Source organism: Symsagittifera roscoffensis, unplaced genomic scaffold, assembly GCF_963678635.1.
Source record: "Symsagittifera roscoffensis unplaced genomic scaffold, txSymRosc1.1 SCAFFOLD_755, whole genome shotgun sequence".
In the NCBI taxonomy this organism is placed as follows: domain Eukaryota; kingdom Metazoa; phylum Xenacoelomorpha; order Acoela; family Convolutidae; genus Symsagittifera; species Symsagittifera roscoffensis.
Genome location: NW_026971020.1, coordinates 1 through 18,764, shown reverse-complemented (window position 1 = coordinate 18,764; position 18,764 = coordinate 1). Strand labels below are relative to the sequence as shown.

The 18,764-nt window shown below is 35.4% G+C and overlaps 1 protein-coding gene across 1 annotated transcript; it reads left to right on the top strand.

Moving 5' to 3' along the window:
- Window positions 1–1,287: 1,287 nt before the first annotated feature.
- LOC134856119 (early endosome antigen 1-like) lies at window positions 1,288–18,506 on the top strand (the record flags this gene model as incomplete). Its single annotated transcript, XM_063872486.1, is given in 11 exon segments — window positions 1,288–1,334; window positions 1,730–2,178; window positions 7,380–7,506; window positions 8,037–8,130; window positions 8,545–8,653; window positions 11,522–11,651; window positions 13,200–13,383; window positions 13,910–13,946; window positions 14,449–14,762; window positions 14,849–14,885; window positions 18,386–18,506. Coding segments are annotated over 11 exon segments (1,626 nt in total), but the record flags the coding sequence as incomplete, so codon positions are not given.
- Between the last annotated feature and the right edge of the window lie 258 nt (window positions 18,507–18,764).

Here is an 18,764-nt window from a genome sequence, read left to right as displayed (position 1 = left end):
AAAAAGTCATCCTAATACAGTTACCCAGAACACATTTGACCAAAAACTCTATGACATGGGCTTCTGAGGACCTGTAAACAAGATTTAAAAATACTTCTTATCAGATCGTACGCATTTGCAGTGTTTAGAAACTGAAAATTACAAATCCTTACTAATTAATGTTAAAAGTCTAGTACAGTCAGGCTCAATTCTAGGTCCATTAATTTTCATGGGATGTGTGAATGATTTTTCTCGACGAAAACACTAGCAAAAGTAACTTACTTCTTTATACGGATGATAAATAAAACTAGCGAAAAATGACTGCAGTTAATAAAAGTACGTCAAGCGGTCATGAATGATTCCAATAAATTACTTTGCCGAAACAAACTTAAACGAATTGGCGACAAAACGAAAACAATCTAATTTGGGAAAATCATTTAAATCATAGATACTTGAGAGTAAATATAGACCAAAAGTTGAGTTTTCACGTTCATAAAGAAAATTAACCAAGGAATTGCAGACTTTTTCGGAATGCTCTATCAGATGCGCAAGTACTTGAAATCGGCACAACTGGTACAATTTTAAAACTTACATCCAAACAGTTTTCGGAATGCTCTATCAAATGCGCAAGTACTTGAAATCGGCACAAGTGGTACAAAGTTTTAAAACTTACATCCAACCAGTTTTACAATACGGGATACTTGCGTAAGCATATACAGGCATAAAACCAATCATGCCACTTGAAGCTAATTTTTAAACAATCAAAATAATTTTTTGTTAAAACAATAGAGACTCAGTAAATGAACTAAGAGTAAAATTTTGTAATTGTCGTCCAACCGAGTTGTTCGCGTTCAAAATTCTGAAATTTTAACAATTAATTAAGAAGGAATGTGAAAAAAGATTCGACAATCAATAATAAGTGATAGAGAGAATTAATCTGCAGTTTAAATGCATCACGAACCAAAAATTAACCTTAAATGAACACCACAATCACAAGAGATCTCTTAGCATAAACATATGACAAGTGTTAAAACCTAGTTCTAACAGATTTTCTAACTTGGCGTCAAAACAGCAAAGAGATCGCCAAACGAGCGACAAAAAATCTTTTGTTTGAATAATTTGATTGTCTTTTGCATAATTCAATTCTTAGATAATAGGGTGGTCCCAGATTTATCTAAGGCTTTTAAATCAAAGGCGAAAAAGCATATAGTAAAATTGTAATTAACAAAAAAAGTTTTTCGATTTCTGTAACGCGATCAGAAAGTTTGAATTTTCGAGCAGCTGCTTAACTTGTTATGCGCGAATGACGCTAGTTTGATTTTTTATGATCGATGCGATTCAACACAGACCTTCAGGTTTGATAGCGTCATCACTATTTATTGTCCGTCAATAAATAAGCTTGTTTTTCATATAAAATACCTTCTGATTAGATTGGAAACAATTAATTTTTATTGTTTTTCTAGTTAGCAGAATACTGTAATCTGCTTCTATTATCCGGCATATAGCGAGGAGCAGAGTAGAAAGGCACACCTTTTACTTAAGGAAATAGTTTGATTTGATTTTTGCAGAAATAATTAAATTTGGATGCAGTATTGAAAATTCGAACCGTTTGCGCGATAAAGTTTTTGAGTAGAAAACTTAACCTTAGAAATTTGTCAATATAGCAACTCAACTTGCCAAAAAGACTGGAATCTGTTATCTATGAAGCGATCAAGAATAACAGTTGAGTTGGATAATTCATTAATTTTAGGCTCTTTTACTGGCAATTGTTTGTGCTCTGCGCTCCAGTGAACAAATTGATGCACTGGGTGGGGATTCCTTCAGCATGAAATTGAACGAATATCTGGGGGAAAGGGAAGACAAGGTGTTCTTCATGAATATTCTGGAAAGTGTTTGCTGGAGTAAGTCTGCGACCGAGTTCTGTGAGTCGGAGTTGTTCCAAACTATCTTGAACAACTATTACGTTGACCATTTTTCGGAGACAGATGTTAACACAGCTGCACCGCCGACCTCTTCAATTAGTCCTAACGAGACAGTGTCAAATTTGAATATGTCATCGCTGGATCTGAATAGAAGTATGGCTGCGTTATCTCCCGCCCTATCTAACTTTGTCCGCAAGCAGAACAGACAGTCGCATCCACGATATAGCATGGCTGCCACTAGAATGGACAGTTTGGCTTCTGAAAACGACGAAGATAGGTAAGCGCAGTTATGCTTCAACTGATTAGATTTGAAACCGTCGCAAAAAAAATCAATTTTAATAACAGATCTGTCTTTTGCGCCGCAATATAGACCAAAAGGCTCCGATGTCAAATAATGTATTTATACATTTGTTTACCCTTGCGATAAGTAAGGGTATTGCAACCGGCTTCTAGACTTTTTTCCCGTAAATAACTTTGGTCACAGAATGGTAAATATTTAGAAAGGAGTTTGAAATGGTAAATTTACAAATATGCAGCTTATGCAGCGTACTTGCTTTGCCTGTTTTGGACTTGCCTTGTAGTGGGTAGATGCAAATCTTTTTATGATTTTTTGTACTGAAAATATTTCGGATGTTTTCCAGCTGGTGTCCTACAATTTAATACCATACAATTTAACACCGTGCATTTTAACACCTAGTCATTTCACTACTAAAAGCTCTTAATACTTATCTTAGCTCTTATCACACCAAAATTAATCCTGCTATTAACGCACGCAACATAATAAAAAACTTGGTTTATCTTAGTTGCACATGCTAAAATGAGGCTTCCTAAATAACTTAAGACTCTTATGGACAAGTTCGTATTTTATTTTTAATAAGACTTTTCGCTAAACCATTTTGATCAATAAAAAACCTGCTTGTGCTAATTCATAACAATTTGACGTAAAATTTCTGACAAAAATTAAATTCTGACAGTCACTTTATACTTTACTCAAGTGATAAACAAACGCAAAAACAGTAAACACATTATGGTTGAGTCTTCTTTTGAATTCACAGTTTCATCTAAAAACAAGCCAATTCTTTTAGCGTCCGGCCACGAGTTTTATTTATTCCGTAAGCAGCTAGATGTAAATATGCCGCCCATCCCCGTTGCGCGAAATTTCGAGATCCCTGAAATTTTTGAAAATTTTATCCGGAATGACAGTGGATCAAATGATCACGAGCAAATCTTTTTGTGCGGCGACCCCGAAATGCTGAGAGTTCTGGAGAAGTCATCTTTCTGGTTAGCCGATGGAACTTGCTCTAAAAACGTTCTATCAGCTATATTCATTTCATGTTAGTGTATCGGCGTTGCGCCAGCTTGCATTTACGCCTTCCTTCCTAACAAAACCCAAAAAAAATATCCAATCGCTTTTTGCAGGCGTTAATTGATATAGCACCCAACTGCCGGCCTGAACAAGTTTTGTTAGATTTTGAGCAAACGTCCCCGAAGCACATTTATCGGGTTGTTTTTTCCATCTCTCCCAGAGTAACATGGAAAAAATTAATGAATTGGGTCTAAAAGTTACCTACGAAATGAATCACGATTTAGCGCTGGCTTTAAAAATGCTGTTATCCCTTGCAAAAAGAAAAAAAAGATCGGCGATTCCTATGATATGATCGTTCAGGAAATTCAGAATGTACGCGACAGAAATTGTTAAGAACCCGAAAAAAAAGAAAATTGACGAGCTGTGTCTGTAATTCGGCTCTACTGATATAAAAAGCATAATGCCAAACCGTGAAGTTTTATTCCCACCCTCCCTTTGGAACCAGCGAGATGCGGCCGTGTGTGGGATTGCTCGAACAACAAATGCTGTCGAGGCATGGCGTTTCGGATTTCAATCCTGTTTCAACGGAGCCCAACCAAAAATAGGGAAAGTAGTGGGCAGCACGTAAAAAGACGCTTCCGTACAAAAACTCAATTTTTTTTATGCATCGAGTGGCCATAAGTTCACAAAAAAGAAAAAGTATCGAGTATTAAATTAAAAAGTATAAAACATAATGTCTGTTTACGAAGACAAAACTGATTTGTACTTTTTCAGAGCATTATCTAGTTTGTGTTAAGCTATTGTAAATTTGGTCTCATTTTTGTTTATTCTTTTGTATTTTTATAATTCAAATTTTCTTCCCACTTAAACTTTTGTCAGCTTTTTCTGAAAAGGCGTTTCCGTGCAAACTCCCGGAAACGTAACTAAACGCGAGAATTTGACTCGTGCCTTAGCAATTTAATCCCAGGACAATCGCCCTTATTTTCGGGATGCTAGGTTGGGACTAAGGGCTAGCAAACCCTTTAGCTTTGCGTTAATGTGCCATCAATTCAAAAAAGCTGACAAAGTGATCAGCTTATAAGTTTGAAGTTCGAGAATGATTCTAAAAAATAATGATTTCTAGGTTTTTGGCATTAGTTAAACCTTTTTTTAAAAATTTTCTATACCGGCTGAAAATGTCCGGAAAGTTCGACCATATTAGTCAATGGACGTCTAATTTTTTGCGGGCTTTTGAAGTTCTTTGAACTTTGCTTGTTGTTGGTTCATTTTTAAATGATTCTTTGAAAACATCGACAAGGCCATTTCATTTCGTTTTGAAACGATTCAATGAAATTATTGCAAGGTCTTTCTTGTTCAAAACTTACGCGAATTAAGTAGCGCGAAATTAACTGGGTTTAAATGGCAAAAATTGTCTCTTTTAATTCTTTGATGTTTACCGAAGTCCCCTTTCAAGTAAATTTTCTTTTCATTTTGGATTAAAACGGTGTTAAGTCATGAAATGAGTTTAAATTGTAGCGATGTTAAATTGCTAAGGCAACAAAAAGTAGGGAGTGAAATTGTATGGTATTAAGTTGTTTAGAGTTAAAAAGGGTGGAACCTTTCAGCTTATTAAGTGTCCGCTTATTTGCCTAATGTTTTTTAAAATTTGCTTCCAGTCATTTTTAAATTTAAATCAACTTTGATAAGGTTTGTTTGGGAATTTGAAATCGCTTCTTCGACCTTTGAATAGCGATAGAAAAAATCATGAGAAAAATTTGGTCGAATTTTTTGAATTTTTTATCGATTTTTTTAATTCTTTTCAATAAAATTTTGTTCGGATATTTTCCTCGATACTGCTTGAGCGGCGTGCTTTTATCATAATTTTTTTCGGAAAAGATAATTAAAGTCATGAGTTTATTTGCAATTTTTTTAGTGTAGTTTTCAATAAATTTTTTCGTCAATTGATTTCTTTTTTGCTTTAAGTGCTTTCTAGCCCTCTATATTTTTGTAGAACACCAAATTCTCTAAGCAACAAACTCAGTTTTAGGAGGCTTTGAGTGGTATCAGATCAGAATTTCGTTTGGGTTTTAAGACTATTTATTCCGGTTTTGTTTGCTTATTTACCACTCGGTAACTGTTTTTGCTTGTGCAATGGTGGTTGTTGTGTTCCTCCAGGTTTTCGTCAAAATGTTTTGAGACAAGCATATAAAAATTTCGGGTGTTGTTTTCAATTTCGCGTTTTCATTTTTTTCACGATTTGGTGGCCTAAGTATCGCAAGTGGTGTTAAGCTCAGCTTCGCCTCTGCGTAGAAAGTTTATGTTTTTAATTCCAAATGAAAAACATCTCATTTTCTTATTTAATTTTTTAAATCGTTTTAAGAGAGATGCATATGCTAGAACGGTATAAGAATAATTTTTATCAAACTAATAATTGTGATACAAGCTGCCGCCTCATTGTTACTTCCGTTTTTAAGGGTCGTTGAAAGTAGTTCAGACTTAGATAGGTCGCGATGGTTTTCAGGAAAGTCTTAAAATTTGTTCAGGCTCAATTTTTATTTTTTTGCTGTTTGATTTTTTCTTCTTTTCAAATTCAGCTCATTTTCTTTGTTTAAAGAGAAGCTAACTCCACTCTCGAACAGCGGCGAAAGTTGAAGGGTCACAAAAAACGTGATCAATTTCTAGTTTTGAAAGTGGAATTTATGTTTACCGAAGTCCCCTTTCAAGTAAATTTTCTTTTCATTTTGGATTAAAACGGTGTTAAGTCATGAAATGAGTTTAAATTGTAGCGATGTTAAATTGCTAAGGCAACAAAAAGTAGGGAGTGAAATTGTATGGTATTAAGTTGTTTAGAGTTAAAAAGGGTGGAACCTTTCAGCTTATTAAGTGTCCGCTTATTTGCCTAATGTTTTTTAAAATTTGCTTCCAGTCATTTTTAAATTTAAATCAACTTTGATAAGGTTTGCTTGTGAATTTGAAATCGCTTCTTCGACCTTTGAATAGCGATAGAAAAAATCATGAGAAAAATTTGGTCGAATTTTTTGAATTTTTTTATCGATTTTTTTAATTCTTTTCAATAAAATTTTGTTCGGATATTTTCCTCGATACTGCTTGAGCGGCGTGCTTTTATCATAATTTTTTTCGGAAAAGATAATTAAAGTCATGAGTTTATTTGCAATTTTTTTTAGTGTAGTTTTCAATAAATTTTTTCGTCAATTGATTTCTTTTTTGCTTTAAGTGCTTTCTAGCCCTCTATATTTTTGTAGAACACCAAATTCTCTTAGCAACAAACTCAGTTTTAGGAGGCTTTGAGTGGTATCAGATCAGAATTTCGTTTGGGTTTTAAGACTATTTATTCCGGTTTTGTTTGCTTATTTACCACTCGGTAACTGTTTTTGCTTGTGCAATGGTGGTTGTTGTGTTCCTCCAGGTTTTCGTCAAAATGTTTTGAGACAAGCATATAAAAATTTCGGTTGTTGTTTTCAATTTCGCGTTTTCATTTTTTTCACGATTTGGTGGCCTAAGTATCGCAAGTGGTGTTAAGCTCAGCTTCGCCTCTGTGTAGAAAGTTAATGTTTTTAATTCCAAATGAAAAACATCTCATTTTCTTATTTAATTTTTTAAATCGTTTTAAGAGAGATGCATATGCTAGAACGGTATAAGAATAATTTTTATCAAACTAATAATTGTGATACAAGCTGCCGCCTCATTGTTACTTCCGTTTTTAAGGGTCGTTGAAAGTAGTTCAGACTTAGATAGGTTGCGATGGTTTTCAGGAAAGTCTTAAAATTTGTTCAGGCTCAATTTTTATTTTTTTGCTGTTTGATTTTTTCTTCTTTTCAAATTCAGCTCATTTTCTTTGTTTAAAGAGAAGCTAACTCCACTCTCGAACAGCGGCGAAAGTTGAAGGGTCACAAAAAACGTGATCAATTTCTAGTTTTGAAAGTGGAATTTTTTTTTCAGATTTCCGAGCTAAATAAAAAATGCCTATTGATCCAATTTTCTCAAAATCGGTTAGTTTTATCGAGAGGCGCCAATCATGAATTTTTCTAGAAATTCAAAGAGCTTTAAGGGCATCTTTGAAATTCGAAAGTTAATTTTTTTTTCAAAAACCAGTCGGTATTTTTTTCCGTTTAATTGTGTTCATTGACTCTTTTCCAACTGTCTGATGTCTATGTTATTTTTTGTTCTGACAGGTCTGCTGTGTTTTCCTCTTCAATGAACAGGAGCTTTAGCATCCCAGCTGTGCCTCCCCTCTGCAACCCTCGACTCAGTCAGTCTTCCCCCTACACCAAACTGGCTCAGAAGAACAAGTCCATATCTGTAAGCACCAAACTGCAATAAGACCAATTTATAATCAAATCAAGTTGCTCTGTTTTCCCGCTATTAATTGCTCTGGTTTATTTTCGAAAATTGTGAACAGGTATCAAATTTGAGACAAATGAATCTCAAATTGGGTAAACTATGTAGTTGCTTAGAAAAAAATAGCTCAATGGCCTTTTCCTGGTGTTGATGATTGTTCCAACTTTTGCAGGAAACCAAATGTTTTTGCAAGATATATTTGTTCTCGTATTCCATGGTCCAAATAGCAAATCACGAATTTTTGAAATTGATTAGTGGAAATTCATGCTTTTTTATACATATTTGACATAAAAGATTAACCAGTCTTGTGATAACTAAGATAACCAATTTGTCATGGATTTCACGTGATACTCACTCTAATGCTCAATTATCAGTCTGATTGCTTAAGATCACAGATATTTCAAAAAAAAATTTAAATTTCAGTTGAAGGAGTTTTTACCTGTGATGTAATGCGTGCGTTTCTTTCTTTCATACTTGTTTGTTTTGACAAGGTCAAGTACGATCTGCTGTGTCATGAAGTGGAAGAGTTGAGACAAGACTATGGGGACACGAAGACGAAGCTGGAACAGACCACACGCGAGAACGGTGGGTAGTGCCGGGTCTAGGACAACAAGCCGACGGGACGTGAAGCCGAAGGGACTTCAAGCCAAAATTTAAACATTACAAGCACCTAAAAACACGAAGTTTTTATCAATAAAATGTTTATTTTTCAAAAATTAGGCAAGTTTAGTTCATCACCATAGGCGTTCTTAATAACGATGCACCACTTAAGAGTGGTATCAGATTTTTAAATCCAGTAGTGCCAGCAAGCAATCAGTTCAAATTTTCTAACAAAAGGGTGAGCCAAAGCTGTAAAATAATGAAACCAATCAGTGGACTGAAATTTGGTTTCATCAGTGGACTGAAATCACTGAACTGGCTCTTCTTTATTTTGATCTAGCTAGCACCATGCGAAGAGTTTCCTCCATGTTGCATGTAAAATCTTGTGTGTTGTTTTAGTGAATCTCAAGGCTCAGGTCTCCTCGTTGTGCCGAGAACTTATGGACTGCAGGGACGAGAAAGTAGCCCTGGAGGAACAAAATGGCAACTTGGAGAAGAAAAATTCAGGGTAAGCAATGCGATAAGATTATTTACCCTGTTATATTTCTGGCTATTTGTAAATTTTATCTATTATAAGAGCAGACTCAATGAGAAATCATGTATATTCGTCGTCTTTCTTCTTCATTTGTGGGTCAAGTGAACGATTTCATGACAAATTATCCTTTTCAACCCACGCGAAGGTATGCCACTTAGAAATAACCCAGCAGACAGAATAGCCCTTGGGTTAGTAAACTCATTGGCTGTTTTGCAATTTTTGGCGATGAGTAGAGGAAATGCTGAATTAGGGCTCTTCTAAATTGCGATTTAGAGATATGCACTAGTCCTCACTAGTTTTTTTTATCATAGAGTAGTTTTTAATCCTTGATGGGATGTTTAAATTGACGTGGGCTAAAATGGCATAGGCCATTGTGCCCATCGGTGTATATTGGTATGGGATACTTTCGTGTGGGATACTTTGTCCTGTGACCCAAGTGAACATATCCCCGCTATTTCAATTCCGGGAAATCATTCGCTTGATTAGAAGCAATATTTCTCAGCCAATCAGTATTGAGAACTTTGCGCGTTGACTTTACTGCGTAAATTTGCCATAAGGGGAGAAATTGCTCACATGTGCCTCAGTCTTCCGACCATTGCAAATGGAGAGGAACTTAGTATTCGAATGTGACCAAGTTTTTTCATTTTTTGTTTTCTACGCAAAATCAGGTGCTACAAATAATGATCGGAATAAGTTGAGTGATATATCATTTTAAAGCCCTTTCAAATGCGATTAAAACGACATTAAAAATATTGCAAAAACTTCTCTGTGTCGAGAAAAACGGTTTAAAATTTTTGAGATTTAGTCTTATTTGACTGAGCAATGCGATCGAGTAACGTTTTATGGAAATTTACTTTTATTTAGATTTTTTGGGCTCAGTAAACTTAATTTTATTACAAAGAAAACTAGTTTTGGTTGTTTCATTTAGCGATTACTTGCCAATAAAGCTTTTCAAAAAATGTTTACAATTATTTTCAATTTTGAAAAAAAAATCAATTTTTTTCCTTTTTTAAGAGTCGATGAACTTAGTTCAGACTCTTATATAGGTCGCGATGATTTTATTCTCGTTTTTTTTTTCAGAAAAAGTTTTCAAGTTTGTTCAGGCCCATAAATACTTGAGTTTTGATTTATTTTTAAGTTCAGTTCAGTTACTTTTTTAAAGAAAAGGCAAACTCCACTATCGAACCAAAAAAGTGTAAAGGCCACGAAAAACGTGATCAACTGATAGTTTCGAAAGTGGAATTGAATTTTCACATTTCCCAGCGGAATGAAAACTGTGCCTAATAATACAGTTTTCTCAAATCGGGTTAACTTTTTCATCAAAAAAAGTGCTATTTTCTTGAAATTCAAAGAGCCATAAGGACATTTTTTTTGAAATTCCAAAGTGAAGTTTTATAAAAAAAAAAACAAGTCAGCATTTTTTTCTGTTTACTTGCGCTCATTGACCATTTTCCAACTGTCTGTTGGCTAGATTTTTGTTTCGTAATCAATTTAGAAGAAAATTAGTGTCGATGTTGCCTTATTCGCCGACTTTCTTCGCGTTTGTATAGTTCTCAAATCACGTCAATCCTTAAAAAAGACAAAACTTTTTTTTTCATTTTTTTAAATGTGGTCGGAACAGTCTGCGCTACTTGCAAAGCAACTGGCTATTCTTGTTACGCTTGCGACAGCAAGTGTCTTGTACTAACGAACTAGACTTTTGTTTTTCCCGTAAAGAACTTTTCTGACACATTTATTATTGAAATTGATGTTTTATTGTCGATTCTGAGCAACTTCCAGGCCCTTTCTCACTTGATCTGGATGTTAAACGTTTGCCTTCGCATCCTCAGGTCTGGGTACTGAATTCCGGTCGGAACTTATTTTTCAAATTCTGAAGTTGAAATTTTTTCCCCGAAAAGTTCAAGAGTCGGGCTACAAATTGTCGGCTTAGTTGCCGCACCTCTTTGCCAGTGTAAGCAATTTTCACTGTAGTCTCAAGTGCCGTTGATTCACTCCTGTCATTTTAAAATCTTACTATACCTGACTGGTATATTTTCCGTTTTTTGTTGAGAAATTTTAATTTGCCTTATTGTTTTCGGCTCATGTTTTTTTTGCTTCGTAAATTTGTTCGTCTTAAATGTTTTCGGCTCATGTTTCGTTTTTTTTTGCTTAGGAACGTTGTTCCGCCTTATTGTTTTTGGCTCATACATTTAGGGAAGAAAAATGAGTGTTCTTCTTTTTTATAAATCGGGTCGGTTGATAGCCTAAAAGGTAGAAGCATTAAACTTTTTAATCGCTCAAAAATTTTTAATGGCAACAATTTTTTTCGCAATTCTTGTTTTCGGACCAATTGGCATCTAAACTCGTGTTTTCGGCTTCGTGAACGCTCAGAAAATACCAAAAGCTTGTCTAATGCTAGTGGTTGCGTTTCTAATTTGTTTTTCTGAGACTGAATTTTTCCTGTTTCTAAAAAAAGTGTTATTTTTTTTGACAACAATTCCATTTGGCATTTCTTGTTTTTGGATCAATTGGCTTGTAATCACGTGTTGTCGGCTCAGTGAAGGCTCAGAAAATAGCAAAAAAAAAATTTAAATGCTAGTGGTTATGTTTCTCGTCTGTTTTTCTGTGATTGAATTTTTCGTAATTCCAAAAAAATGTTTTTCGAAAGTTTTTTTCGACTTTGTTATTTCCATGTCATTGTATATTTGGTTAGCTTGCAATGCTACGCTTTTGTTGTATTGCAAGTGATAAGAAGCTCCGCTTCGCCTCTGTTTTTATTTTTGAATTTTGTTGGAGTTATTGTTTTGAGCAAATAAGTAAATAAATGCTTATTCAATGGATCAACTGTTGCTTTGATTTTAGACTGAGTGAAGCGCTGGAGAAGGCACTTGCGGAATTGAAAGAACTTAAGAATGAGCTGGACCAGATGAAGTCACGAGAGAGGAAACTGAATGTGCAGATGGAACAGACGCAACAGGAGAAGTACTCTTTGGTTAGCATTTAGCTTAGTATGATAACATATAAATAGGGATGAAAAAGAAGATCAAGTAAGGAGCGGATCCAGGCTGTGTTTTTGCAAGGTTGTGACCTATTAATTGCGTTAGTTCGGAGAGCTTCTCGGACAAATATAAGCGTTTGACGCCAAATGTGCCTTCAAATATTTTAAATGCGATTTTGGCATTTGGTCAGCCTAAAATGGATATCGTAAAATAGAGCCAGGAGCAAAAAGGAATTAAATTAGACGTCGGTTTAAACAACCCAGAAAGAAAACGCATTTTCCAATTGATAAAACAACCAAAGCATCAATTTAAAAAAACATCATTTATTTCTTTGGTAATTACACCACTAGCGGACAGTTGTGACTTATTACGGTATCCATTTTTATCCTAAGTCGCAAATAAAAGTACTCATAAAATAGTCACTTTTGCATTTTAATATTTGATTCACTTTTGCTGCATAGGATTCTACTGTTGTATTTGATTTATTGGTGGCTAGTTCCTGTTTAATAATAAAAACAATTATGATGAAAATATATGCGATTTGCTTTTTTTTGTTATATTTTAATTTTTCTCGAACTATTTTGTCGTTTTTTACACTAGCCAGCTTGCGAGCTATGTGTTTTAGTACGAACCTCCTTTTTTTCTAACCTAACTGGCAAATAAAAGTGTTTATCAAAAGCGATAACTTATTTATTGGCTTTTTGGTAAAATCAGAAACTGTAGCATTGGAAATTTTTTAGTGTCTGTTCTCTACTTTATTTGTGGCTAGGGTATGTTATTTATTAAGCGTCCGTGACTGAGTGGTTAGTGCGTGCGACTCAAAATCTCTAGATCGCTAATTCGATGCTTATTTCTACGTTTTCTTTTGCACTTTATAAAGCTTTTTTTTTCGATTTCTCGCTAATGTTTGCGAAGCGCAGCTTAGCCTCTGTGTCAAAAAAAGGTACCGATGGTGCATACTCCACTAGTCTATTTTTACGTTCTGCAGCCTTCGGAAACTTCAGTTCTGGGGTTTTAAATCAATCATTTTGGTTTTTTTTTAACACAACCCTGCTAAATCTGAGGTTAAGCGGTTGAGCAAGAGAATTTTTGATTAAAAAAAAGTCGTGACCTAGGAAAATATCCAAGTTTTGTCAGTGTTTTGGAAACTTCCTTATGTCGAATCTCCCTTGCCAAATCTTATATTAAGGTTTCAATAGCAAAAACCTTAGTGTTAGAATTTCTCGTCGCATAAACGGCTATGCCCCAAAAAAGGTATGGCCATAGAAACAGCCCATTTTGGTATTTTTGAACGTTGTTTGCTTGGAAACTTTAATTTTTCTCAAAAATTATCTTGCCAAATCTGAGGTTATGGGTTTGATTGAAAGAACAGTTTTTTTGAGTTTTCTATGCTTAAATGGCAACTTCTGATGAAAAAAGTTTTGCCCTAGAAAAAAATGTACACTTTTTGAAAATCTCATGTTCTTCTACACTTTTGCAACTGATATGTTGACTAATGTTAATACTCTGTAAAAGCTGTGTGCAATGAATTGTGTTTCTAGGAGCGCAAGGTGTCCCAGTTGAGCAAGGAGAAGAGTGAAATGAGTGAGTTCTTGAAGAGTGAGGCTGAGAGGTGGACTGAACAGGAGCAGCAGCAGGCGAGGAAGATGAACAAACTGGAGGAGGCATTGAGTGAAGTGTCCAACTACAAGCGAGAACTGGTCAAACAAGTCCAATTACTCACAGGTATAAATAACCATCGGTGTAACCAGGCGAAATATTAAGCTGTCAAAATATGGAGCTGTTACGGGATAATGATGTAACAATTATGTATCAGTTACAAAAATCATGCAAGTTTTCACAAAAAAAAACATTTTGGTTTGTATACTCGGTGATGCAAGTTTTTTTTGCAAGTTATCTCTGCTCGTTTTGGAATGGATCATACTTTTGCTGTTTTTTTTCCACACTAATAATCTGTAACTCTCCTTGAACACTGTTACCGTAGTTTGCAGCGAAATGGATCTAGCGCCTCTATTGAGGGTAAGATTAAAATTGGGTGGAAGTTTTCATGACATAATTAAATAATGCAAACAAATTCAGCAGGATATCGAAAATATGGTTTTGGAAGACTAGCTGACTGTAAGTATCAAAATTTGTAATTGCTCGTGTTGTCTCACTTAGAGAGCGGTTCTGGGGGTACTTTGAAGACACTTCAACTCATTTCAATACTTGGAAGCGTCTTCTTTTGAACCCTCCAAGAGTTTGTGTTTAGATGAGAAGGCTGAGCTAGAAAGTGACATGCACTTGAAGTGAGTACCTAATCTCATTAATAACTCAATAGAATTAACCAATTATACAAATTCGAGTGGGTCAATGAAGTTGTACTGAGCTCAACGTAGATAAAATTGCTCTGTTCATTAAGAAGTTTCGTAAACCATATTGCCAAAATCAAGTCCATAGTCGACAATATTACCAAACAAGGCAATTAATGAAGTTTTATGTGAATGATTAGTGGCCTTGGTTGTTTGGTTTTTGATGTATTCAGGATTTATGCTAGTTTGTTTGACAAAGTATGGCTCTTTTCCACTTTCCCCCCACATTTTAATTTTGAAAAAGTAGTTTAACGTAAACATAATGCAATGAAGTGTGGCTTGGTGAACTAAATTATTGTCAAAAGATTTTGTTTTTCATAATTTACATCATATCATCACGCTTTTAGTGACAATAAGACGTAAAACAACTAAAAATTTGAAATGAGGGGTGGGGGATGGAAAAGTGACTACAGTGTATATATTTCTGTTTGTTTTCTAGATTAAGCAGTGAGACGTGTAAGATGGAAGAGAAAATACAAGAGAGGGAGATCGAGATCGAAAGGCTGAAGACTACTTGTTACCACACAGAACACAGACTCCATCAGGAAGAGAACAGAGTATCCGAGTTGTCCAAAGAGAGACATACGCTTGAAGACCGAGTGAGGGAGAAAGATGCCGCTATTAATACGATGCAGTCCGAATGGAAACAGAAGGAAAAGGAGCTTCACAATCGAGTTGAGGACTTGACGTCAGCTAAGAAAGAGGCACATGATCTTTGCTCCGAATTGAGAAGTCAGCTGCACGAGTTAACATGTAAGCTACAGTAACAGTCTTAAATATTTGCTTGTGAGGTTCAGCGACTTAAACTGTTGTCCGCAACTTGGGTTGTTTTTGTTTAGGCCAAATGAAGCAAGCGTCTGTTGATCACGGAATCAAGTAAGTGTTTCTGGTGGTGTTAAAAATGTTAAATCCTTGTATTGTAGTTTTTTTAAATTGTTTTTACGTTACTGCATTTTATTCATTAGATGCTTTTAGGACCAAGGAATTTTTGTAAATTTGAAGTGAAATAAAATGCTTTCATATTTGTATGACTGATAGTGTAAAATAACGAATAATAGAGTAGACTTTAAAAAGTTTCTGCATCGCAACAGAATAGCTGTTTTTTACTTAAAAGTCAACAAACTTAATATTTTATTGGCAATCTTTTCTGTTCAATGCATTTGGTGATCCTCCTATGCATAGAATTGCATAATTACATATTAGAAAACGGATATTTTAATGATATGTCAAAGACGACCTTTCCAGGTTCTCTGGACTGGTCTTCATAGCCTTCGTTTGAGATTTCATGTGTTTATACCAGCTGTGTTTATACCAGCTCGTGTTTATACCAGCTGTGTCCAGAAGGTTGATGTAACTCTGAGATGGGCACTTGACTGGGGTTTTCAACAGCACGTTGGCTCCTGTCCTTGTGACACAACCAAAGAACTTGATTGAAAAGCCATTTGAAGACATGGCGACTGGATTTTTTGGCTCATCATTTTGCCCTTCCTTCTCCAGACTTAGACCCTGCAGTCACTGTGAAGGCAAAACTGGCACTCCTAGCTGAAAATAACGTTGTCCCATTCATGGGTGATTTTTTCGATGCGCCGTTTCGCCCACAATTTTCTTCTTTGCAATTTTTTTTGCTTCAAAAGAAAATTTAGGCTGCAGCTTGCCCTCTGAAACCGATTTTATGGAGGTTTTTTTGGATAGTTGCCTTGCTGACGGTTTTTGTGCTAAAACTGTTAAAACGCAGTTTCTTAAGCGATTGCTCGTTGTCTTAGTGACCATCTTCTTCACGTCGCTCGTATCTTTCATCTAGTTTTTTTTATCTGGGCTCGAACATGCTTGGTCTTTCTCGCACGTAATTGTCTATTGTGAATCGAGTGTCCTTGTGAAACTTACACTTTCTGACGATCAGCAGCTTCAGTAGACGATTGACGTGCTCTACGTGATAGCATTCTATCGCGCTTTTCGCACCTTTGCGTTTTTTCCCGGAATCGGCTGGTGCTGACAAATTCTCTTTGTATAACCGGACAGCTCAGCGTCCACCAAGTTTCCATTTCTGATGTATTTTGATAAATCGTCCGTGCAGTTGAAACATTTTTCAAGGCAAAATTTTTTTGGCTTTATGCCCAGGATTAACTCCTTTCCGGAAAGATAACAACTTTCGTGTATTGATCAAGAGAGGTTTTACCGTTTTGCATGTTTTTTTTTTTGAAATGTAGCAAACTCAAGCGTGATTGAAATCGCAGTAAAAAACCAACAACGTGATGAATAATGTGAAAATTTGAACTACGCTTGAACTTTTGTAACACTGTATGAGAATAGCAATTAGTTTGAAGTTTTGTATGAACCCAAAACAAACTTGAAGTTCTCGGCTTAAAGTTTTGCCAGGGACCACAAAATTTAAATACTATAAATGAGTTTATCGGAAGGATGTAAAACAACCATCAAATATATTTCAATCGCGAGAGCAAGTGAATTGTAATTGGGATTTAGTTTTTCCCCGTAAACAACTTTTCTGACAAGCGACAGGTGTGGGGTTTAAGTCCTGATCAGGTTTTCTTTTTTGCGATGTATACCTTTATTTTTTAACATCCATACCTTTCGGCCACCTTACCGCTCGCTCGAGAGGTAAGCACGCGACTTCGGAACATAAGTTCTGGGGCTCGATCCCCAGCGAAACCGTTTTTGAAGAATTAAGAAATTGACCTTACTTTATTATAGAACATCAATATATTTCAGGCCTTCTTCATCAATAGAGGTAATGCACGCGCGCCTTCGGAACATAAGGTCTCGGGTTTGAATCCTCGTCGGATTTTTTTTTTCGATGTGTCGATGTGGATTCTGCATTTATTGGAGAACTCGAAATGTCACGTTATCGTTTGTCTTCTAAATTTGTCAATTCTATTTCGAAGTCTGGATTTTTTCTAAGCATTAAAGCATCCAATCTTTTTTTAGCTTTAATTCAGGGTCGTTCTGTTGTTGTAAGTTTATCAAATCTAATTTTGTTTAACTGTTTTTTTTATTATTTGTCCTTTTTTCGCTTTAATGGGTTTGGCGAATGCTATATTGACATAGTTGCATCGTGTTACTCAAAATTAGACTGCTATGCGCCTTTTTGTTTTGGAAAACATGGGCGTAAAAACTTCGATATTTACACAAGCAATGCTTGTGGTATAGTATGAACTGTTTTTTTTTCCAACCTAAGTCGCAAATATTGTTGCGACCCAAATACTGTTGCGGTAAAATGTGTTCATTTTGAAAGTCCATTTTGATCAATAACCAGCTTTTAAGTACAGCCAATGCTGAGGATTTTAACACAAAATATTGTTGTTCCGACTTTTAATACGAAAGTAACGGAATATTTGTGCTCGGGTGGTTTTTTTCTTCTGACAAATTTCGATTTTTTAACTAGCCATTTTTGACGGATTTTTTTTAAAATATCATTCAAAAGGTGTTGTTGTCCTGAGCTTAAATTTGGAAAGATATTTTACCTGTGATCATTTTTTGTAAAGTTATGAGGGTTTAAAAATTGCTATTTTGGCCAATTTTTGGGACAGTTAACGCGCGATATATTAGCCGAAATTTAATCGGTCATAGAAATCGTTCCAAATTGGTTGACGGAACTAGGAGAGAAATTTATTTGTACTTAATATGGCGTTTGGGAGGATGACTTTTACAAAAAATCTCAAATTGAAAAAAAAATCATTTTCTTTTTGTTACATTTAAAGGTTATTACTGCTCAATAGACTGCTGTATAAATTGAGGCATGTTAGTTGGTAAATGTCTTTTTTTTTTCTAATGGACTGGTACTGCAAATGCGTCATAATTGGCGTGCGTCACTTAAGAAATTTTGTAGACCAAAGTTTTACTCATTCAGTTTTTCCCAGTAGCGTTATCGGTCATATTTTTGCTTGTGTATGCGAAGTGCAACTTCGCCTTTGTGTCAAGTTTTTTTTTTCATAGTTTGACACTGTTTTCGTCCCAACCGGCGTCTTTTTAAGTGTTGTCGGCTTAGCTGCCTCTCGGAATATGATTTTAAATGCTATTTCAGCGGTGGTGATAGTGTGCCATGACCTACCACCTAAAATTAAGGTCATTCGATAAGACAAATATATTATTAAATTTTTGTTGGCGTGGTTTCGAACTTTCAAAATTAAGTTTTTCAACTAATACTTCCGTCTCATTTTCCGTCTGCTAATTTACTCTTGTATGTGTTTTTGTATCGCAAGTGCTGCGAGGCTTTGCTCACCCATTGTGTAAATGAACTTAATTCAAAGAAAAGTAAACTATGATAGACTGTTAGCGTCGAGAGAGAATGTTCAGTTTTTAATTGATTTTGTGCATCTGTTGATGTTACTGTTAATAACGATGTTGTTTTTGTTTTATAGGATCAAGGAGGCCCTGCAAACTGCAGACAGTAAGGTAGCTGCGGTGAAACAAGACACTGAACGGACCATAACGTGTCTCCACAGTCAGTTGGAGGACAAAGAGAACACCATTCAACTACTGGTAAGTCATACTCGCAGCACTCTAATGTAAATACAACAGCTTCCACCTTCTAAGCTGATTTGATCATTTCCAGAAATCGTATCTGGAGGTGATAAAATCGATGCTTTTCATTAAAGATATCGATGCCTTAAGTTCAAAATTAGAAATTCGTTACAAAATCAGAAAACCCATCAGTTTTTTTTTCAAATTTTGGTGGCGGAAAATAGCTATATTGGACAAAGCGCATTTTATTTCTAGTTTTGTAACAGCTTAAATGCT